General features: G+C 41.8%; 1 protein-coding gene across 1 annotated transcript; it reads right to left on the minus strand.

Annotated features, from left to right (window-relative positions):
- Positions 1-533: 533 nt before the first annotated feature.
- Positions 534-23,843, minus strand: LOC101845155 (the record flags this gene model as incomplete). The annotated part of the gene is given in 15 exon segments (XM_005093463.3): positions 534-8,657; positions 12,897-13,001; positions 13,587-13,705; positions 14,324-14,402; positions 15,191-15,259; positions 15,423-15,551; positions 15,925-16,054; positions 16,821-16,869; positions 17,537-17,653; positions 18,191-18,398; positions 18,759-18,843; positions 19,401-19,470; positions 19,959-20,147; positions 21,175-22,967; positions 23,560-23,843. Coding segments are annotated over 15 exon segments (7,473 nt in total), but the record flags the coding sequence as incomplete, so codon positions are not given.
- Positions 23,844-24,823: the final 980 nt, after the last annotated feature.

Raw genomic sequence — 24,823 nt, forward strand, 5'->3', positions numbered from 1 at the left:
CGAATTTGTGCCCTCTCCCCCATAAGCTACAGGACTCTTTAATTAACCCTTTGAGTCCTCGTCCCCCATAGAGTAGACCACTCACTGGACCAGTATTAACCCTAAGACTTAGAAAGTTGAAGCCCTTGCCCCCTGAGCCCACATGACTCCTGCATTAACCCTTTGAGCCCTCGTCATCCCTAAGCCACAGGACTCCTGTATTAACCCTTAGAACCCCCCCCCCCTCACACCATAAATAAGCCCCCAGGGCCCCAGCATTAACCCTTTGAGTTTGAGCTCTGGCCCCATACAGGACGACCCCTGCAGCTAACCTCGTAACAGGGTGCTACTGCGCTGATAGCTCAGTTTGTACCCAAATCACTTTGAAATAGGCAGAGTGGGTGTACCTGGTTCGAATCTCTAATGGGTTGTCCTTATATACTGGTATTATACGTTGTTAAACTCATACCACAATATGCCCCTTTGCACATGTAAGAAACAATCTGTAAGTTTAGACTTCAAATAGCAAGAACACAATTAACAAAGGCCAATAATTTTAAACACAACCATTTTATTCAATGAAAAATCAGTCATCTGTAATATAAGCAAAAGAAAGTTTTTAAGTTCAGTTCAAATATGAAAAGAACCATTACAGTTTATAGTATTTAAATTTAAAAGGTATTGGTATACATGTAAACGGTAAATGCAAAATAACAGTAGAATTTGTTCACAACCTCTGTACAGGTGGCTGGAAAGGGAGGGGTGATGGGGGAGGACCAGGGGGACATAATATGAGAAAGGGATGGAATTAAAGGGAATGACATACACAGCAATGTATTATTGACAAGAATGATCAAGACATATTGAGCTGCTTGAGAGAGATAATGAATAAAAACATAGGCACATGTCTTTTGCCATCCAAAGCAGATAAAATGCACAACAGCATAAAAAGTAGAAAAGAACATTTGTCATTTGGCTAGAATCACTGATAAAGGCTCAAAAACAATTATTTTTTTTCATACATGATGTGACAGGTCAGTGTTTAATTTTAATTATCTAGGCTAAAGTAAATCTTAATTAGAAATTCTTTTCTTGTAACAAACACTACACGACTTATGAATCCTACTGGGATTTTAGCCCAACATAGATCTGAAGAGAATTTGGATAGCTGTGATAAATTTAGAGCACAAAAATTAAATAGAACAATAATTTAACTCTGTCTTTGGAGACGTAATACTGCTGACAAAGACCAAAAAAAAATTATGACCTTAACAGAAGCGATAGGTGATACATCCTCCTTAAACCTTCCTTTGCCTGGTGTAATTTAAAATACTACGAAAAGAGCCTAAGACAGTCTCTGGACAGGGTAGTAAAGGATTAAGTTGGATCTTCTATGGCACAGACAATATAGCCTACCATTCTCATGGAAACTGTTAAAACCAGGTAAACAAGTTAAAGAAGACATGCATATTATACAGATTTCTGGTGACATAAGGCTGAAATTATGTTAGTCCTCACAAGACAATGTGATCTGATAGGTAAAGCAAGTAAAGTAGAAATAGTTTTAATGTTTTATACTACAACCTGATACAAAATTCTGGATACTGCCATTCACAAACTTTTCTGTCTTCTCCTCTTTCTCCTTCTTCCTCTTTTTTTTTCCTTCCCTTCTCTTCCTCTTCTTCTACTTCACTTGTCTTTTTGCAACGGAAGCTAATGGAAAGCTTTACATCCTTAGCCAATCACATATCAGCCTTGTACAGTACACTGTTTTTATAGAGTCATGCACAGATAATACGAACATGGCAAAATTCTAAATCACGGATTGTGCGTACAATTTGCCAATCCCCAACTGATGTCTTCTCAGTTTTTCGCCGAACAGTTTACTCAAATTTTGAGTGTGGCGTATAAATTTGTCAATCCAAGATATGTTTAAGTGTCCAACTGTAATTCATTGTGAACATTAAGATGAGAATGTCCGTGCACTTGTAATAAATTGGTGGATGCAGTTTAAATAAAACAACATGAAGTTTGGAATATATCCAAGCTAGTGAGAAGAAAAAAAAGAAACAGACTCTAAGGTTGAAATGAATGCTCATGGATGAACTGAAACGAAATCAAACGAAAATATCAGTTAAGCATCTTAAGCACATGATGACTTGCACGAAGACAAGGCCAATCGAACATGACCTGTAAAAATGAAATATTAGATTAGAGGCACAAATGGAAAGAAGAAGAAAGGTAAATTGTAATAGACTTAAGTAAAGAGATGTGTATCCCTCAAGGAAAGTTCACACGACTGACTTCACAGTGACTCCCATAGCCTGCTTGCGATTCAAAAAGTGTGCTGGTGGCTACCGTTTTATTAAATCAGTCTCTTCATAGGACATGCAGCACTGCTGCCACATCTACTAGAATACCATTATCAATCAACGAACAAAAAAAATGTTCAGTACACACTCCCTAACATAACACACAAAGTGGAACTTGGGATAAAAAAAAAAAAGATAGTTGGATGTAAAGCGAAAGAGGCATAGGCTTAGTGTCATTTCAAGTCATATGCCTGTTCTGGTCTATATGGCAAGGCATAGAGAAACTCAAAGAAGAGAAAAGTCTCTTGTTAGGCACTGGGTGCTGTGTTGTTTGAAGACAGTACCATATCTCATGACAAAATTCTGTCAACCTTTACAAAGCCAACACAGAGACAATAATAACTTGATTAACTCAGAAGGCATTTAGCCACCAGCCTAAATGAGACTTGTAACTCTGAGGGGAACTATAAAACTACCATTAACTGCAAAAAAATATATAGATTGACCTCTTTATTTTGACCTGTTTTTTAAAGAAAATCATAACACTTTCCCTCTTTGAAAGAATTGAAATAATACAAAAGAAGATAATTCATTCAAGTTTAATGCACATACCTCATTTTGACAAAGAGGCGAGAAAACAATTTGAGCTATGTACATGGAATGTGCTGTAGGAAAAAAAACTGAGATGTGTCTCAGCTCAAACATCTGTCCTGAAAACATTCTTCAGAACCCCAAAACAATGCCATCAAGTTTTCTAAATATGGTAATTGCAATTGCTTTCCTGTGTCCATAGACACAATTTAGATAATATACAAGGCAGGCTGCTTCTGCCCTGCCTGTTAGGGCCACAAGCTGAAAGGGACATTACATCCCAGAAGACGGAGAAGCAAGATAAAAAAAAATCCTACTCTTATGGGAATTGAATTCATGACTTTTGTGTTCAACAGTATATGGTTAAAACACAACTAATTGACACTTGTAACATGTCGGCAGAAATTTTGCATTGTATACCTGATGTTCCTAAGGAAAAGACAATTAAATGCAAACGAATCTGAAAAAGACCAACTCACAGCTGTGTTCAAGACAACCATGGTTTCATATATATTTTTACGGAGTTGTATTTTAAAAGTTAAAGCGGCAAACAAAATAAAAGTTTCACTGCTTCTTTGGTGCAACAACCTCTAGAACTTTGGCAGATGAAATTAAGTTTGCCCCTTTGACTTTCTACAAGACAACAAAATAAATGTACAAATGTATAATTACTTCTGAGAAATACCCATGAGTTAAGAAGTAAGTAATGACTTTAAAACTCCAAAGGAGTAGATCTACCTTTTTTGAGCTTCAAAACTCAAAACTCACAGAAATTATGCAGGCATAATCAAAGTTTTCATTAACACCATGGAAATGGTTCAGTTTAACTCCTCCCCTGCCAGACCTGCTTTATAATCTTACCAGCGAGCTTAGGTTTACTTTAAAAATATCGAGCAGGGCAGTGAAGGAGTTAATGTTAAAAAATTTGTCATTCAAAGTCAAATAAAATACATAATGATTTAATGACTAATTTGCTGCAGTGCACTATCATGTGTTCTGCATAACATTGGTACCTACAGATTAAGTACATGTAGAAAAATCTCTCCATTCATTTGACTCAGTATCTCAGAATCTTTCACACTTACAACTAATGCTGAGCTTGTGAAGAATATTTTAGTCATTCATAGGTTGGCTCGGAGTTGTCAATATGCAATGCAAGAAATGATACATAAAACTCTCTCTCTCTCTCTCTTTCCGCACGCATGCACACACACACACACACACATACAAGTATCAACAGAGTCAGTACTGGAATATTTGAACCAAGAACACTTTGACAAACTTTTCACTTTAAAAAAACCCAACATATTTCAAAAACCCAAAAGTACATAAGTGGACACTTGTGCAAGGATTTATAAAGACAGACTGTATTTATGACAGGATGGAAACTTCTTAAATAAGGCAACAAGAATTACCAAGTAACAATATAAAACAGCAGTACTAGCACACATTACATACATATTTGCTTCATCATCAACCAAATTCTTTTGTATCATAAAGTTCAAACCAGGAAGGGTCAACAAAGCGACTCCCACAAAAAAAAAAACATCTGTAAGATTACCCTCCCCCCTTTCAAACAATGTGACAGAGTGAACAATATTCAGGGCCACAATGGGGGTCAGGGTGGTGTAGCAGTCATATCTAACGAGAACTGGAAACAGCTGGCTGTGATAGTCAGATGTGCAAAGATGAGGAGGTGTATAAACTTAACTTTTATTTAAACTTTTTCTAGAGGTGCATAACTGTGGGTTTCACAACAGCCATAGCGCCTGGCTGGCGACCATAGGACAGATTACTTTTTAGAGGTCTTTCAAAAGCAGAGTTGGTGGATTTGGAAGCTCTGCGTAGCTCTTCACTGTATTTATGAGAGTCGAAATTACTGCTGGTGATGTTGGGAGCATTTGTCATGCTATTTGCTGTGTTGCTAGAGACAATTTGTGGGTTGTAGAATTGATGATGATGATGGTACTGAGAGGAAGAGGATGGGGAGGTGGAGGGGTGGGAAGAGAAATTTTGAGGAGGAGAATTATGTGTTTGAAAGTTGTGTTGTTGTTGTTGCTGTTGTTGGTGAGACTGTGGGTTGTTGAAACTCGAATGGGCAGTTGTGCTAGACTGGGTCTGTTGTGACTGAGGAGATACTGTGGCCATGTTCAACAAACCCTGGGAGGGGGGGCCCTGGTGGTTGTACTGATCTTGTTCAGGGCGGTTACTTGTTGATGACGACTGGGAAGTGGATTGTTGCTGCTGGGGCTGTTGAGAAGAAGAGGGTTGATCATAGTTTCTTTGCTGATCCTGCTGATGTGAAGGGTACTGAGGTTCAGGTTTGGGCAGGAAGGGAGATTGGTAGTTGGAGACATGGGATGAGGTGCTCGAGGACACTGGAGGGCTGGACAACATGCTGGCCTTACTGCTCCGGTGGTGACCTTGAGAAGACGGGGTGTGACCTTGGGATGAATTTCGACTGATATTTGACGGAGTATGGCCTTGAGAAGATGTCATTTTACCTTGGGATGATTGTGTATGTGGTGACTTCTTACTAGAACTGCTTCTACTATGTTCTGTTGGGACTCTATCGCTCGGAGTATGGCTCAGGTTGGATGTACCTGGGCTCGCTGTGTAAGACCCAATTTGACTACTTTTCCCTGATTTCTTATCCCCCGAGTCTCTGTGGTGACGATGGTGCTCCAGGTTTCCAGCGTTGATGATGTGATCTTGAGGAATTCCTTGCTGTAGCTGCTGCTGATGATGATGAGTCTGCTGGAAGAAATCTGGACTCTGGAAGTTCTGGCCGTGATGTCTGTGTCTGGAATGTGAGCCCCCAGTGCTATAGCTATCGGTGGTATAGCTCTGAGCCTGGTGCTGCGGCTGTTGTGAGCTAGTTCCATGTCTGCCAGAGGAGGACGTGCTAGGTGCTTGGACTAGGAATGGAGCCACAGTTTGTGACTGAGACTTCGACCCGTGCTGACCGCCTCCACCACCTCCATGTCTGTGGGATGAGGTGAGACCGCGGTTAAAATCATGCTGACTGGAGGGATCGGAGGTTGGATTGCCGTGTTTGTTAGACTTCCCGCTGGTTGACCCTGACTTGCTGCTTTCTCTCTCCGATGGTCCTGCTGAGGAGGTTTGATTCCCACTCCTGTCAACTCCTGCTCCTTGATTCTTTCGTCTGGCCACAGGAGTTGAAGTCATGGATGGAGGTTTGTCATCAATATCTAACAACCCTATGGGCATAATCTTTGATCCTGGCTTCTTCTCAAATCTGTCTATCAAGTTCCCCACAGACTGAGGAGGTCCGTTCTGAGGCTTACCCTGCTGGTGGTGATCTCGGGAGGAAGTTGGTGTGTGTTTGACTTCACAATTATCCTTCCTCGATGTTCGTCCATGTGTCCTGGACTGGCTACTTCCTGGACTTCCATGAGCTGACCATGTCATGCGATCATGACTACCAGTCTCCCGGTCCTTGTCTAAGACGCTGTGGGCACTGGCACTTCTCCTGGCTGGCGTTCTTCCTTGTTCAGGAGGCGTGACCTTTGAGGTGGGCTCCATCTGTAGTCTCCCATCAGGACTCACAACAAAGTGGGGACCGTTCTTGTTACTCTTAAACTCTTCTCCATGAGGGCTGCTGATTCTGTGGGAGAACTTTTTCTCTCCAGCGTGAGTATCATTCCTGTCGGAGAGGTTGCTTGGAAGGGCATTTGAGTCAGAGACGTTATTTACAGAAGGATTAGAACTAGCATGAGGGCCCTGAGATACAACAATTGGAGAGGCATGATAGTGAATGGGTTTGGGAGGCAGTACAGTGTAAGATGTAGGCATCCCTGGAATACTGTTTGTCTTGCCCCCGCTCAATTGCCCCACAGTCGGGTAAATCCCGCCACCAACAAATTGTTCACTTTTTTTCTGCAGCTCTTGTCGGTAGACATCAGAACTGTTAGACACTTGTGGCGCATGTCTTGCTGGAGCAGGGGCCTCAGCTTGACCTCTGACCCCACCCTCAATGCGGGGGTCTAACTTGGTCTGGTTTTCATAGTTAGGAATCAGTTTAGCCTTGTAAACAGGAACAGCACTTGCCTTAACCCACTTGGACTCAGAGCTGCTGGGACGAGGAGCCATGTTGTTGCCATGGTCACCCAACTGCCCCTCCCCATCATAAACATCAGGTACATCAGTCACCTCTCGGCGATCGATATTCGATATTGGTCCGTCAGTAAGTGCAGCCTCTGTGGCTTTCCCGTAAACGTCTGAGATACTCATATTGCTTCCCAGGGCGATCGGTGCACGCACCCTGGCTCTGCTACCTCTACTGGGCTTGCTCTGATCAGACTCAATGTTGTTGTTCAAATCATTCACCTGGCCAGCTTCTTTCTTGGGATACTTAACATGATCTGCCTGCCTCTCTGGTGTCTCTGCGTCTCTTGCACGGTTGCTAGGCAGAATATTTAGAGGGTATTTCTGAGACGTGTGATCCCGGAAACTGTGCACACTGCTGATAGTGGAGGGTAGGGAATCGTGACCATCTCTTATCCCAGAGTAGCCTGTAGCAGAGAAGTTCTCGGTCTCCCCAGATTTCTGTACAGGGTCCTCTCTTCTTCTCGGCTGACCTGGGTAGTAATAATTTTGATAGTTGACATGACTAGTTTTGTTGTCCTCATAATTAGACGATGACTGTTTGCTGCTGCTGTCTTTGTTAGACTCTTTCTGGGACGGTGTTTGGTCAATGTCTGCAGGTACAAGGCCTTTTGGAGGTTTTGGAGGGACCTCTCCCTGATGACTAGGAACTAGAGAGCTTGGAGCTTCGGTGGAAGATGACTTCTTAGACCCTGCATTTCCTGAGAGTTTCTGAACGAAAGTATTCCTCAGTTTGTTAAATGGAGTGGAGCCACTCTTGTGGGTGGATGAGTGTTGAGAAGAGGAATGGGGGCTTCCATCTTCCGAGTGACCTGCCTGGTGGGATCTTTTCTGATCTCTCTTCAAAAGAGTTTTGAAGAAGTTTGCGTTCTTTTTCTGAGCTACCTCAACATCTGGTGACACAGGACTGTTCAGAGTTGGGTAAGCCGTTGTGCTGGTGTTGCTACTGCTGGGGTAGATGGCATTGTCTGTCTCCTCTCTTAGGGGAGAGCTCAACTGGTTTGGGGGTTGGGGTTTGGACAGAGTTTCATAGGGAGGCTCAAAACCAAAGTTGTCATCGCTGTCTTCTCGCAAGATGGGGATCAGATTGGATGGCTGCACAAGTTGAATGACAGGGTTAGTGGGGGAGGGGGACGACATGGTGGGGCTGGTGTGGAGCAGGGGTTGAGGACGGATGACATTTGGAGGTGTGGCTTTGATGGGTTTGGGGGAAGATGAAACTTCAGGACGATTTGGTTCTTTGAAGGCACTAACATTGGAATGGATATGCTTGTTACTAGGATGTGAAGGCTCACTGTGTTGGTGTCTGTGTTCATGTTTGGAATCTTTATACAACTCCGAATTTGACTTCTCGTTTGGTGACATGGGAGGGGGGCCAGAAAGACTGTTGTAGTGAGATCCTGATTGGTGGATATGATCGTTCTTCGAGGCCTGAGGTCCAGACAGCGTGTTCTCTGGAAAATCCATTTGATGTTCCATCTCTGGCTGCATCTCCATGGCATAGCGTCCGACCGACTCTATCCAGGAGTTGATGTGCTGTAGCTGCTGTGCCTTACTGGCCCTCATGTCCTCGTCCTGTTGGAACGATGCCACGTGCCTCATCATCACTGACTTGAGGTTGTTGAAGCCGGGCAGGGAGGAGCAGGACTGGGGAGAGTAGAGGGGTCACAATGCTGATAACTCAAATAGAACTTCCTCATCTCTGTGTGGTGCAAGAACTTATGACAATTGTATTCAGTGGTAATGCAAAGAAAATTGGCTCTACTTAGTTGATCTGAGCTAGATAAAAAGTGCAAGAGGCTGGATCACTAGACAAAATCATGGAAAGGTTGTATTGAAATATACAATAAACATGTCCCAAGTTGAGTCTTTTAAAATATCCTTTTTGTTATTTTTTCACATTTTGAATTGTGTTTTGGCACTAAATAGAACAGATAAGAGAACAACATTTTTAGCTATTCACATTTTGGCAAGCACATTTTTGCTTTGCAGCACCACCAACACAAATATAGAGCTCCCTTTCTAGCTTTACAAAAGATCGCAAAGTACATGTATAATGGTCATGTAGAGTTAGAAAAGAGCAAGACAAACAGTAGCAAAAAATAGGAGCTAAAAACTATTGGGCATAGAAGTGGTGCCCCCTAACCCTCACCACAGTCTTTTTAAAAAAAATACTTTTAAAAAATTCCTTTTAAGGTGTTCAGTTGTCCTCTACAGCATCAGTGTGATTACAGGAACACATTTGGATAATAGTAAACACAGGAGCAGCAGAATACAGGAAAATGCTGACCATACTCAATCCACCTAAACATTTCGTCGCCTGTCACACGAAAGGGCGTATTCCAGATTTTGGCAGTTTTGAGTTGTTACTACTAGTAGATAGCGCTGCCTCGGATCTATGTTCACACGAAACGGCGTATACCTAGCTTTAAAATAACAGTACTAGCAGTAAAAAAACGAAAAGGGCGTACGCTAACACTCAACGCGACCGAATCAGACGAAACGGCGTACGCAGGCTTGCGCCCTTTCGTGTGCAAAAAATTGATACAAAGTTGTATCAAATCTATTCGCACGAAAGGACGTATACCTTGGTTACGCCCCTTCGTGTGAACGACCGTTACACTTTTGTCTTTTTTTTCTGGCATAGGCCAAGTCCGTATGACGTAATATAGTAATACTGGCCCTCCTCTAATGGTACAATAGGCCTGTACACAGCGCATGCACTGTGTTGCAGCGAATCCTGCTTGTGCAAGAGTGAAAACAAGACCCGCCTTATTGTGTTGTTCCAGTTGCTTACTGGTGCTTGCGGCTTGTTGTCACATACAACCTGTCTTTCAAACTGACCTGCTTACCTTCTGACGATTGGAAACCATTCGAAAAAGCAAACTTGGGTTTGATCAAATTTAAATAAGATCTACTTTTTGTCCGACGATTCACATGAATATTGCTAAGCTATATGTTCTTCCTTTAGCGTATTATGCTACACTCATTAACTAGAAGGCTACGCTATCTAGACACCCCCCTCCCCCACCCCCGGCAGCGCTACTGACTGAAGTGATAAAAGCATCAGGACTTTGCCTTTGTTATATTGATCTGAAGACATGTCTACAAAGTGAGCCCTGTCAGTAGCGCCAGAATCAACAAACACTGAATCCATAACGCACAATGATTTTGAGACCGATGAGACCCAGAGTAGCAACGAACGGCTACCAGAATTATTTGAAGTTGAAGGATCAGCCCGCCAAGCGTCACCAAAGACACGGAAGAGAATCAACAAGAAGAACGATGCAAAAAGAAAGCGACAGTCTGGCGAAGAGTACGTGAGCGCCGGCACGAAAAAGGTTGTTCAAGCACGAATGATGAGAAAGGGCTGCGTTGGAATGGGAATGTACGAGAGCTGGCCGTCAGTGTTCTGGAATCACAGAAACGGATAGGAGGGAGATATTTCAGGACTTTTATAAACTGGCTGACCTGCAGAAGGAGAGAGAGTTCGTTGCGAGGCATATTGAGACGACTGAGCCCAAGGTCGGGAAACCAAACTCTCGACGCATCAAAACGCATGCTTATTACCTCACAGTCAATGGAAAGCGCTTGAAAGTGTGTAGAAACACATTCCTTGCAACCTTGAGTATTTCAGAGAAATTTGTCCGAGTTGTTTTATCAAAGAATACGGAGACTGGCGTTTTGGAAGAAGACAAGCGAGGGGGCAGACAATCGGAGCAGATGAAGACAAGAGAAGAACAAAACAGGGATAAAATCAGTCGACACATTGACAGATTTTCACGCGTGGAATCACACTACTGTAGGGCCTCTTCCAGCAAAGAGTATCTCAGCCCAGACCTCACATTGTCCAAAATGTACGACATGTACGTGAAAGAAAACTCATGCAATGACATCCCAAGTTTTCATACATACAGACGAGTGTTCAAGACGAAAAGCCTGGCCTTTCATAGTCCTAAAAAGGACCAATGCTCACTCTGCAACTCTTTCCGAAAAGGGGACGAAGCTCAGAAAAATGAACTCAGGGAAATTTACAACAGGCACGAAGCAGAAAAACAAAAGGTGCGACAACTTAAGGAGGATTGCAAGAAGATGGCTCAAGCTGACCACAGCATTCTGGCAGGGAACTTTGATCTCCAACAGGTCATATACTTGCCAATTTCACATGAAGATGCTTTGTTCTACAAGAGGAGACTTTCCAATTTCAATTTGACGTTTTATAATTTGGGTGACCACACATGTGATTGCTTCATTTGGCACGAAGGCCAAAGCAGAAGGGGCAGCTCAGAGATATCAACTGCGGTGTGCAGGGCACTGAGGGAATATGACCAAAGAGGCATCAAGACTGCCTACTTGTTCGCCGATGGCTGCCCGGGACAAACTAAAAACACAATCATGCCCACCTTGATGCTCCACATGATCAACACTTCAGCACACATGGAGGAACTGTCACTCAGGTACTTTGAATCGTTCCATGGGCAGTGCGAAGGTGACTCAGCACACAGTGCTATAAGCACGGCCTTGGGAAATGCTGGGGATGTGTTTCTCCCATCACAGCTGTTTCCCATCATTGCATTGGCCCGACGCAAACAGCCATACAAGGTACACCCGCTTGAGCACGGTGACTTTCTAAACTACAAAAAACTGTCAGAAGATCTGAAAGTTCTCAACGTCCGCAAGGACAATGAGGATTCAGGTGTTCCCGTGAACTGGAACAAGGTCATGGAAGTGAGGGTGAACAAAGCCCACCCAACAACAATATTTTTAAAAAACCAGTCACCTGGAAGAGCAGTACAGGTCCATTTCGCTGAAGCGCCAACTTTCACACCTAATTCATTGTGAAGTTAAACAACTAAATGAAGAACCAAACCAAATTAGCAAGGAGAAATACAGCGATTTGATGTCTCTGTGCTCTGGGAACACACCCGTCATCCGGAATGCCGAGCACAAAGCTTTCTTCTGTCAACTACCACACAGCGAATGAGATGTCTCACAAAATTCAAGCTGAGAAATACAAACATGTTTGATCAAGGAGAGCCTACCAAAGCATGGTGGCATCCATCACTAATTTGTTTTTGTTTTTTAAATAATAGATTTGGAATTGGAACGAAAGGAAACTGCTTGTCTTTCTAAAACGTGATGCCAGTACCTGAGAGTATGTGTGTGTGTGTGTGTGTGTGTGTGTGTGTGTGTGTGTGTGTGTGTGTGTGCGCGTGTGTGCGTGCGTGTGTGTGTATATGTGTGTGTGTGTGTGAGTGTGTGTGTGTGAGAGAGAGAGAGAAAGATACAGACCGACTGACAGACAGACAGACAGACAGACAGACAGACAGACAGACGTTCGAACAGAGAGGTATGGGAAGGAAAAGAGAAAGGGGAAGATTTGGCGGGTGGATGGGGGAGTGAGGAGGAATTTTATCATCTACTCGTCAGTCTGAAGACTGAAATTACTTGTGTGAACACTCAAACACAGGGCGTATACATGGGCGTATGCACTGATTTAGGACAGGACGAAACGTCGAACAATCACACGAAAGGGCGTATGCTCACAGATGGCACATTTTCGCAGTGAAATTTTAAAAAAAAGTGCAAAACTAATCTTGCTGATTGTTTTATATCTTATCATGCACACAATATCCAAATATTGCGATGGTAGGATGCAAATTCCTATAATGACAAGGGAAAAGGATAAAGCAACCTAAGTCTGAAAATCTTTAAATCGTTCTCCTGAAAAAGTAAGAAAACAGGGATACGCCCTTTGGTGTGATAGACGACGATTTCTATATAAAGTCGAAATTGTCCAAGACGGTCATCCATTGTAATTATAATAATTATTATAAAGATAATTTTGGAAAATACACAAAGATCTAGGAGTACACAATTTCTCACCAATTGACTTTTTGTAGCGAGGTCTCCATTGAACTTAATCTTTGCCAGATTTCTGTGAGCGAGTTTCCAGTAATACTTGCAGTCATGAAGAAAAGAGGCCCAAATCTAAAGAAGGAAATATTTTGTACAACATTATGACAAAAGGCAAGAGTCAACTTAAAAAATTAACATTTTAATTAAAAAAATAAGGCCTTTCCAAACCTTTAAAAAATAACTACAAAAGAATTTTCTCCTCTGACAAATAAATATCAAGGTAAAATTATACAGGGATATTTAGTGTATTTTAGGAACTCATCTTTTGCACACAAAAAAATGAACAAAGTTTAAAACAACAGACACAGAGAGTAAACTACTTGGAGTGACAGATTTTCCAGTTCATTTCTTATTAGACCACCATAAAGTAAAGATGAGCTCATTTCTTGGAATCAAAATGATATAACAAAATGAAACTGTTGGCACACATTAAAGAGGTAAACAGACTGGAAAGAACTCCCCTCAAGATAGAGCCGTGTAAAATATCTCAAGATTTAATTGACTTGTAAATCTCAAATATTGTTTACAAAAACTGTACACTTTACTCTCCCAGTATAGCAGTGAAGTCAGTGCCGTAACTAAAATATTGCTCTGAGATTCACCCTTCAAGTGGTGGAGAAGGGGAGGGGGGGGGGGGGAGATGACGACGATTAATACCTGGAAAAAGTCATGAGGGGAAGTTCTCTGGCCATCAAGGCTGAAAAAGGCTGTGGTTTTCCAAAAGTGGCCTCTTGTGTCTTCTAGAAGTTTCTGCTCCTCAGCCAACATCTCCACAGCTGTTGGAAGAATCACATACCATGGATTTAGAGTTAAAGCAATGCCAGATAAATAATATATTTCAGTATCAAACAATGATGTGTACATAATATATTACTATTGAAATTGTCTATGATGGCAACCATTGTCAAGGAGAAAAGTGGAGGTCTTAGACAGATGGACGTCTTACAGTGTCATCATAATGTTTTGAAAAACGCCGGGGGATGGGGTATGGGGGGGGGTGGGGGGGGGGCACTCAATGAGAAGTGGCCGTTTGCACAGGTTATTTGTCTTATACTGGTGACTGTTAGAGAAAGTAGATTATATAATATATAACATATATGTATTAGTTTCAAACAATGCTTGTTTATAATATTATGATTAAGCCTTAAATAATGCCATATTACAAAATATATTTTAGTGAACATATCTTCTATCTCTATTGAAGACATGAAATGATTGATAAGAGTAGCCTACTTAAAACCATTTTCTCTAAAGTTTGCAAAATGAAAGATCAAACAACAGGAAGAGAGAAGGATTGAATAATCAAATAATTTAAAGAGCAAAAGGGAGAGAGAAAGAATGAATAGATAAAGGAAAATATTAACAAATTAAATATTGAAACAAATTTTTTTCACCTGATGTCATAAAGTTCTCGCTAGTGACTCTCAGAGCTATCGTTAGGTTGCTCCCTTCTCGTTTTGACAGATTCTCCAGCTGGGGATGGAAAATTGTTGGCATGGAGAAGAGGTGAAATTGTTGGGGGTTTTTCTGTCATTTAAAAAAAAAATTGAAAAAGATTTTACATCCACATTGACACAATTTCGATCATTTAAGAGAAAGGTTCCCAATCCTGGCTGTCAGGATAAACCGGCACTGAGGGGGCTACAACATCCGAGCAGAAAGACTGAGATACTTGATAAAATTTTCTCCCCACCCAGGAATCAAACCTGGGTCTCCTGCTTACAACAGCAAAGTGCCTAACTCTTGTAACTGCTACATCACAGATGCCAGCGGCATCTTTGCCTATTGATACAACCTAATTCACTTTAAAACATTACAAAAATCATCAGTCATTATTTTAGAGTGGCACAGTACAGTCACTCAGAGTGTAGACAGGAATACGTGGTGTACCAGTTAGGCTCTTCATCACAGCAGACAGAAGACATGAGTTAAGTTCCCTTGAGGGGAAAATTAATTTACCATCTCTGTCCCAGGAGCCCAGAATGACTGTAATGAGCTGGGTAGAAGCAGCCAGCTTTCTTGATGATGATATAAATTGTGTTAATGGGGTGTGTTGAACAATCTTGTGAATCACTGTCCCAACGCTTAAAATCTATCAAATTTCACAGTAAGGCAATTTCTAAATGCACTTTCTGTTCTTTCATCATTTAATATTATTCACACTTATTATTGGCTTCTCATTCAGCTTGGTAGTGGAAAAGTGTAAGAGGCGAGCTCTCCACATGCTAGCTAAACCAAAAATTTTTGGCAAAGTGTCCTACCTTGTTCCTAACGAGAGTCAACTCTTCCTTCAGCTCCACAAGAGCTCTCTGTATATCCTCAAATGAAACCTGGAACAAGAAACAGATACAAGAAAAAAATGAACAAAGACTCACTACTTCCAAGAAAAGCAAGGTGAAAGGCAGTTAAAAAAATTATTATTGATATGGCAGTGAAAGGCATTGGTTTTAAAATTTCAGGCCAATCCTATTTTAAGAGTTCCGGATATCTCACCTGTGCAGCATGCCTCATATTAGAGGGTTCTGGCAATCGGAATCTTTTCGGGCAGCCAAAGTCTGTGTCTGACTCAAACTTGAGGCAATAGATCTTCATGATCAGTTCCAACAGGTTACCTCGATGGCTCTGAGAGAGAAACAAACAACAAACATATTTTGATAAGGCATAAAAATATCTTCTTTATATTATATCAAGGTTAAGGCTCTACTATACCCAAGTTAGCATATCACAACTGTGATAATTCGACAGGGATAATTTTATGAGGCCTGATAATAAAGACCATAACTCTTTTAAAGACCAAGAGTGTAAAATTTGAATCCAAAACATATACTGTAAAATCATTTAATAGTGTAGTGAAAAATGACTTTACTTGAAAAAAAAAGTGGAAAGGGGGTGGAGTGGGGTGGGGGGGGGGGGGGGTTTGCAGGGCTTATTAGAGTGTTAATAAAGATATTGATTGCAACATACCTGCCCAAAATAAAAACAAATTTTAACTTGCCTGATCTTGCATATCTTTCAAAGAGTTCAAAATATCCAGTTTGAATCCATCTGCTTGTCCATTCTCTGTGCCACCATTCATGTGGTTTCCAACAGCTAACACTGTCTCCAGGACATGCTTCAGGGAAAGACTGAAGAGCAGAAAGACAGAAATGACTTTAGCCGACATTTGACTGAATAAAAAGATTTAATCTCTATTGTGACATTGGTAGTGATTAGGCTACTGGACTCTTAATGATGAGGTTATGGGTTCGGGGGTTCGAGCTTCACATGCCCGATGTTGTGTCCTTGGGAAAGGCACTTTATAAGGAATTTCTTCACTTCACTCTGGTGTGAATGGGTACCCATCCATAGACAGCAAAAGATCTTGTCAGTATGTTAGTGTTTTAGCACCTATAAAATGGCAGCTTGCACTGTATGCTTCCCAGGTAGTTGAAATATTTCAGAATCATATCAAGTCTGCTGGGGTAAATGCAGAGATAGTAAAGCCCATAGAACTTGAAATTGAGTGGGAATTCGCGCTACACAAAGGCTATCTCTTATTTTTATTATTATCATTATTATTATTATTATCATTATTATTATTCTCATCATTAACCTACAGAGGGCAAAGAAATGCTCTTTCACCTATAATCATTCAGACATTTGTGACATGGAGTGGCCAACTTGCACATAATTTTATTCTCAACAGAAAGCCAAAGCAGTTGTGTGTGTGGCACAGCAGCTAGCTTGGTTAAATAGGTAAGATACTAAAATACATTGAAATGCTCAGTTTCGCTTTGGACATTTCTCAACAAAATATTCTGCAGTCATGGGTGCTGCGTTCCAAGGGCAAGTCTCTCACTGGCCAATCCGAAGCTTAATGAAACAGCCAGAACACCTTTTATAAAAACTCACCTTGTGGTAATTTCTTCACAGGCTGTGTGAAGCTCTTTTAACTGCTGATCTGAAATTTTTTAAAAAGAAACAAGAACAGTTTTAAAAATTCACAGAATGATTTTTCCATGTCATGTAATGAACTATTTTGAGAAGCTACAATCTGCAAGGTAGATCTAGACCTTTCCACAAAAGTTGTGATATCTTTTCTAACATTTTATTAGAATAGTTCTGTCACAAACAAAAGACTTTTGTACATGTATACCTGAATGATTGATCGTTTACTTGAACTCAATGCAAACAGCATGTGACATAATTAACTGCATACAATTTGAGATGGAACTTGAGTAAAGAGGACAATATATGACACAACGACTACCATTTAGTGTAGGGAAAGAGTCAGATATAGATCTAGATCTAACACCGAGTTAGTGTCAACAAATTCACCATAAAACATTATTTACTCTCATATTTCATTATATCATGTATATACCCCGAGTTTGCCATACACTAGATCTTATTGTGCTATGTCTTTATGAGAAGAGAAGTGAGAGCATGAGAGACAGAGAGCTAATGTGAACCTGTTGATATGATTTTGTATTTTCTTCCAATTCCAAAGGAGGATCAATGAAGTATAATATCATATCTTATCACTTTGTAATGATTTTTCCAAAAGACCAAATGAAAGTTTTAAAACCACCTTGGACTAAAGAGCTTATCAACATTAAAAGTCTCACCAATTTCAAAGAGGTTTATCTGCAGTTTATTTTTAAAACGCAGAAATTCCAGCCTCTCTCTGAAGTGATCCACTTTCGAAAGCTCAAACACCAAAAACTCTGCTACATCCAGATGACCTGCAATAAAGAAGGAACAAAATAAGCAATGGAATAGAACTTATTCTTTGTTTGTTTAAGTAAGGAGGAGCACATTTACTTAATAATAATTATTTATCGCTGAAAAAAAAGCAAGACAGCACAGAGAAATAACATAGGACAGACAGACAGACAGACAGACAGGCAGGCAGGCAGGCAGGCAGGCAGGCAGGCAGGCAGGCAGGCAGGCAGGCAGGCAGGCAGACAGACAGACAGACAGACAGACAGACAGACAGACAGACAGACAGACAGACAGACAGACAGACAGACAGACAGACAGACAGAACAAAGGGAAGGAAAAGAAGTAGGACCTACTTGTGGTACAATCCAGCCACTCACCTAGCCACAAGCGTCAACATCTCGGAACAAAGACATTATACTTACACCAGGACAGCATCTACTATTTCACCCTAAGAAGCCTTTCACTTTCGAATTTCACTACACATATTATTCTTGTGTTTGTCCACAGAGTTGCCATGCTACACACACACAAAAAAGCTGATCTTAAACTCCACTTACTTGCTCCTTTTCTCTTGACATGGTGCAGAATTTTGTCCAGTTCTCTCTGGGAATTCAACAACTCCAACAGCTCTGCAAAGCTATCCGTGTGGAGATCATCGCTGTTCAGAGCCACAAAAGCTTGAACAACATCAGGGAGGGTGCAGTGAAGGACTTTGAGTTCTGATATGATCCGCTGTGATCTTTCGTTATCATAAATGGCAGTTGTCTGGGAGAAAAAATCCATAAAACATTTTTCACTAATAGGTAATCTTTAAAAAGTCAAGTGAAACAGATGTTTTTCCATACAAAAGTTATTTACTGTAATAAAATAACATACTTATATTTAAAAATTGAAAACAAGAGAAACTACAAAGACATAAGGAACTAACAATGCATACAAAACAGGTCACTAAAAATTTATACAGGCCTATATATAGTTTGAGCAAAATAAACATATTGCTTGTTGTTGATCGTTACAATACATGCATACACAATCATTCAAATTACAATCCTGAGATTTTCTTACCCCAATCACTAAACTGACAATACCTGGGATTTGCTACCCCAGTAATTACACTAATTGTACCTGAGATTTGGATCGTCCCCGCCTGAGACAGATGTCGTCATAGAGATTCACTTCCTCTGAGACGTTGCTAGCACCAGAAAATAATCTGGGGAAGACCAGACAAGACAATAACGCCAATGTAATGTCTAGGATACTCAGATGAAGATATGAAAATACACAAGCTTTTTTCGTTCTTTTTAGTTAAGGAGAAGCTCATCCACACAATAATGGTCATTAAGAGCTGGAAATACTCAAATCATACAGAAAAAAAGAGAAATAGATAATAGTAAGGAAGTAGGCCCAACCAGTGGAAAATACTGGAAAATACACAACAGAGACATTGGAAAGAGCTGGAAAAGTACTGCCATGAGATTTTTCAGTTTTCAGTTAGAAGTACCTAGACATGACAACAGTCATTAACTTCCAGGAAAAAGCAAGACAGACAGAAACAAAAATTGGAAATAGCTACTACCTGGAGTGCCCATCTTATGTATTCTTTTTATTCACAAGCCATCTTCATATCATAGGAATTGGCCTCTCTTTCACTATCTTCAGCCTGTCACATTTACAACACGCTGGTCTAGTCCATTGTGAAAAACCCTGTGGTACAGAAAGAGTTAATAGGAAATCTTCATTCTCCAAGAGCAGCCTTAATGAGCTCACCTTTCCAACTCATCAGTGTCAATCTTTGGCTCTGTCATTCCTTGCCACACTGTGTTGCTGTTCTCAGCACCTGAAAAGACAAACGGTTTTTGTTTAAGTACAGAGAAACCCATTGACAAAACAACTTTCATTATTTTTAGTGAAGGAAAGAAGCAACATAGAAAGACAGGAAAAATTGAGGGAAAGAAAAGAAGAACGACCTGTCAGCGGAATTCTTCAATGACCCGAAACACAAACAAGTACAAAAATAATTGTAAGACCATAGCGACAAACTGAGGACTTAAAGTCTCCTGCAATGACAGTTAGGTACTAACTGCAAATAACTTAAGCTTACATTAAATCAAAAACATAATCTATGAAACTGGCTACTTTGCCCCTGTCTGTTAAAGCCTATCTTGCTGAATGGGATATCCTAGCAGGGGGATGCAGATACTCGATAAAGTGACTCCCCCACTTGGGCATTGAACTCACCTTTTCTGTGTGCCACAGCAAGCAACCTAACCTTTACACCAGAAATGGAAATTGTACCCTGACTACACAACTGGTAGCCTAGCTTACCGGCATCCTCCAGAATAATCCTGCTCCAGGACAGCTGCCTCATGGCGACCCCCGTGTGGATGATTGGTTTGTTGGGGTACACCCTCAGACCACGGCCTGGGCGAGGGGGGAGTGGAGGAGGGATCTGGACTCCCTCACACTCAGCTGGGGAGACAGACGTTGCCTTCTTGCCTTGTCCATCTTTGTCCACTGGAGGGAGAAGACAGGTTCAAGAATTATCTGCAGGGCTGTGTTGCTTTTTGAAATTGTTGTTGATGGTGAGGTTGCTGTTGTTTTGTTGTTGTTGTTGATATTTTTGCTGCTGTTGTTGCTGTTGAGACTTGCAGATGTTGAAGTTGTTCATGATGCTGGCGTAGATCTTGTTGTAATTGTTGATGATGATACTTAGGAAGATGTTGTTGAAGGTAGTGGTGTAATTGTTATCACTATTGCCATTGCTGTTGCAGTTATTATTGACAGTGCTTTAGCAGTTGTTGTTCCTGATGTTGTTCCTATTATTGTTGATGTTGAAGATGGCGGTGTTACTATGATTTCTGATGGACCTACATTGTTTGTGGTTGTCGTACTGAATCATCATTTTTTATTGCTATTATTGCTGTTGTTGCCATATTATTATTGTTGTTACTGCTACTGTTTATTTTTTTTGTAATGTTGCTTGTGGGGAAACGATTTCTAACTCGTTTTTCAAGGAAATTTCTTTTAAATTCACTGATCTCCAAAGCACTGAGGTTCACCAATAGCTGACAAGGGTCGCACAGATAAAGAAAACATCTCAAGTGCTTTGGAGTGAGACAGTGAGCCACCCCATGAAGATTTCTCAAGTTGACAGTTGTGTAAACAGAATTATACTATCCCATTCATGGGATGCTTATTGCTGTGGCTGCCTTTTGTCCTGAATTGAACTTGTGTCTTCAGGGTCCAAGACAAAGAGTCTAATCATGACACTACAAGGCTTTAGCAAGCTTTTATCGAGTGTGTTGTATTCAAAGCTTCTACATAAAAAAATTACACTGACATTTAAAAAAAAAACCCAAACCTTTTCAAAACACATATAAACACCACACACACATAAACATGTGCACGCACGCACACACACACGCACACACACACACACATGACATGCGAATATATGCACACACACACACACACACACACATACACACACACACACACACACACACACACACCAAGAATGCTAAACATTAAAGTACTCTACCGAGTATGTTAAGCAGCGCAAGTTTCCCCGGCAAGACTCCATAGGGCGAGGACTTGCTCGAACTGTTCTCCAGCATCTCCGCAATGTTCCTCAACTCATGCATCTTGGCCATCAGTTTGTTCACCCGCCCTTCGTACGTCCTCAGAACACTCTGGTGTTCTTTTTTCATTCTCCTCATCTCCTCCAGGAGCTGTTTTTCATTGTCAGAGTAGGAGTAGGCGTTGGTGTCAGGGGGCCACCTTCGTCCGCCGCTGTCCATACCGTCTGACATTTCGTTCTCCGGCCACCGGGGTGGGCTGCCTGAGCTGACCACACTGTGGGGTGTCCGGACTGAACTGACCGCTGTACGGGGGTCACTGTTGTTGTTGCTGGCGGTGATGTTGTTGTTGTCACCACGGCTGCCCCAACGAGTTGCTGATGTCGGTTGTTGTGATGCTCCTGTCTTTGCTGAAGAAACAAGAGGTGGGACGGGGTCAGCATTGAGCCAATTGGCTATCATGTCTTGAGGGGCGGCAGAACTGGACGAAGGTGGGGGATGAAGATGTTGATGATGAGGTTGAGATGGCGTGACAGTTGTGTTGTTTCCTTCTCTTTTCCATTTCTGGGGGTGGTGTTGCTGCTGTTGCTGAGACTGAGGGGGGATGTTGTGGTGATGGGGGTTTTGATGATGATGATGGCTGTTGTGGTGACTGCTGCTGTTGCTGCTGCGGTGTAATGTATCAACAGTGGCAAAGTTGTTCCCTGAGTTCGTGAGAGTGTTGTTGTTGTCCACACTCTCTGTGGTAGCGACAGACGACACAAGGCTACCAGCTGTTCCTCCTGGAAGGTTCTGGGTGTTCTCAGCAATGTCAAGGTCACTCATACCGCCTCGAGGGGCCATGATGACGTCACGATCGTGTGAACCGGTCACGTGACTGCTAGATCTGCTGTCTTGGCTTACCATGATGGCGTTACTGTCTGGATGAATGTTCATGCCCGTGTTAGCTGATGAGCAAGCAAAAGGGGGAGGAAGAGGGTGAGGAGGTGACGATGTGGGTTCTGCCTCATGAGCACCGACCCGTCTTTGAGGGCTGACACTAAGTGTCTGGTAAGGCTGCTGCTGCTGATGATGTTTCTGCTGATGATGAGGTCGATGGCGATGATGAACAAAGTGAGCGTCTTGGCTCTGTAGTAGCTGTTGCTTGATGTGGGGCGGGGTTGACTTAGAGTTAGACGAAAGAAGAGGTTCTTGTGTGTTGTAGATATCTTGAGAGTCACAGTTTTGAACAGAATTTACCACATGTGCGCTATTTGTCAGGGTACCTTTCTGAGAATGCGGTGAAGATACCACTATAGATGGGAAAGGAGTTTTGGAGTAGGGACTCTCAGGATTATTCTCCGACACCTCTGAATGATGCACATGCTCTTTTTTCACACCTTTACTTGGAGATTTGTCTTTGTGTCTTTTGTTGCGTTGACCTTGACCTTCCACTGAACTATCGGTTGAGTAGTAGGGCGAACACTCTTTCTTCTTCAACTCAAGTGTGCTTGTGTGAGGGGTGCCCCCCGAACTTCCAGTCCAACCTCCTACATCACTTCCTGCAATGCCTTTTCTAGGTGAGTGTCGAGAGTGGTCGTAACCAAAGTCTTGTTCTAACTCCTGGAAGAAAGTGTTGTAGGAAGTGACAATGTTGTAAGCCTCGCTGCGGTTGAGAACTTTGTTTCGGATGTCCTGGATGAGTTCCCACTCCAGGTCCGAGCCCGGAGAAAGAGGGTGGTGGAGGCTGTTGGGGCTGGAGTACGTCACAGGATTGCTGGTGTGGGAAGAAGAAAACAAATGAGTGTGAGTAAATTATAGGATTCCTAATTCTTCTCTTTCTTCTTCTTTTCCTTCTCCTCATTCTCTTCCTTCTCCTCCTTCTTTTTCTTCTTCTCCTTCTCCTCCTCCTTCATCTTCTTTCTTTTCTCCTCCTCCTCCTCTTTTCTCTTTGTTTTGTTTGTTTGTTTGTTTGTTTGTTTGTTTGCTTGTTGCTGCTATTTTTTGTTCAGCCAGCAGTGGTCAGTATTGTAGACCTATGTCAAATGTAAGATATAATAAGAAATCAAAGTTTTATTCGTTGTCGTGGGAAATTTGACTTAAATTTAATACAAGACTTAACTTAATGTATCAACGTAAGATAAAATAGACAATATTAAACGAGTGTACAGATATGAGTTTGATGGAAGACAAAAGAGAAGCAGCACGTCGACACAAGGACGACTATTTAGAGCAAAGAAAAATCAATTTTAACACAAATGAACAACAGAGAAAATAAAATTTTAAAAATAGATTTTAAAAAAAAATGTTACCAGTCGCCCCCTCCAACCACTCACCAACTTAGTAGAGATATGAAAACAAATGTTTACCTGCACGAGGACGAAGTCGGGGAGGCTATAGCGTTACGACCTCGTTTTCGGATGACGTCATCGTCCTGCCACACATAGAGTTGTGCCGAATCTTCAAAGTCCTTGGCGCCAAATATTGTAGTGATGTGCCCGTCTTTGAACAGTCTCCGCGCGAGTTTGCAGGCCACAGATCTGTTGGGGAACCGTTTGGGGTGACTTTCCACTAACAGGGAGACTAAAACAGAACCCTTGAACACATTTCTGTTCCGAGATGGACCATGCCCGCGCCTTTTCTCCATCTGAAATAGTCAGAGAGAAACAATTTTTGGAATACTTAATTTGAGTCAATTGAGTTTAGTTTTACAAAGAGTTGCACGGCACTTGCAACACAAATAGGTTGTATAAGAGCCCAAGATTAGAGGTGTTACTAGGGAGTAACATGAAAACAAAAGAAGAAAAGACGATATACTTTTTTCGGGAAGAAATGAGCAAACACTACCAGATGACTCGTCAACCACCCACAGTAAAATATAGCCCATTGACTCACTTAAAACGATCGTTTAGTGGGGGATATAAAGCAAGACTGACAGACAGAAACAACACCTACCACGGGCACCCTGCAACGACCCGTTCATTATGACACGACAGACAGGCAGACAGACAGACAGACAGGCAAACACACAGACAGACAGACAGACAGACAGTCGGACAGACAGACAGACAGATAATTCTGTGTGTGTGTGTGTGTGTGTGTGTGTGAGAGAGAGAGAGAGAGAGAGAGAGAGAGAGAGAGAGAGAGAGAGAGAGAGATCAATTTAGGGAGAAAGGAGGGGGTATATAGCCTAATTACTTATTACATGTATTGTGTACTGTTGCAGGAAGTACAGGAAAAATCACGGCCTTTTATAAAACGAAAATCTAGTCTCCTCATGATACAAGTTCTTTAAACTCCAACGCCACCGCCACAACAGATTCAACTTTCCATTGAGTAATAATTGTAAAGACGGAGACGGGGTAAAATCCTTATCGGGTACCATGCAGTACTAGAGTCAGATCTGACAACTTCCAGGCCAGGGTACATGTAACGTTTGTCTGACAATCGCAAGATCCTTTTCGCTGACGCTAGGTGTGCAGAAGTGCTGGCGGTCCCCGCACGGGTCGTGTAGACAGATTTACATAAGGCTGTTAACGCTAATCACACTTTGCTGTCTTGGATAGGGGAAAAAATCAAACATTAAGGAAGGACGGTGTGTTTTTTCCTTTCTTTTTTTAGAGGGGAGGGGGG

The sequence above is a fragment of the Aplysia californica genome, unplaced genomic scaffold (genome assembly GCF_000002075.1).
Source record: "Aplysia californica isolate F4 #8 unplaced genomic scaffold, AplCal3.0 scaffold00064, whole genome shotgun sequence".
NCBI lineage: Eukaryota > Metazoa > Mollusca > Gastropoda > Aplysiida > Aplysiidae > Aplysia > Aplysia californica.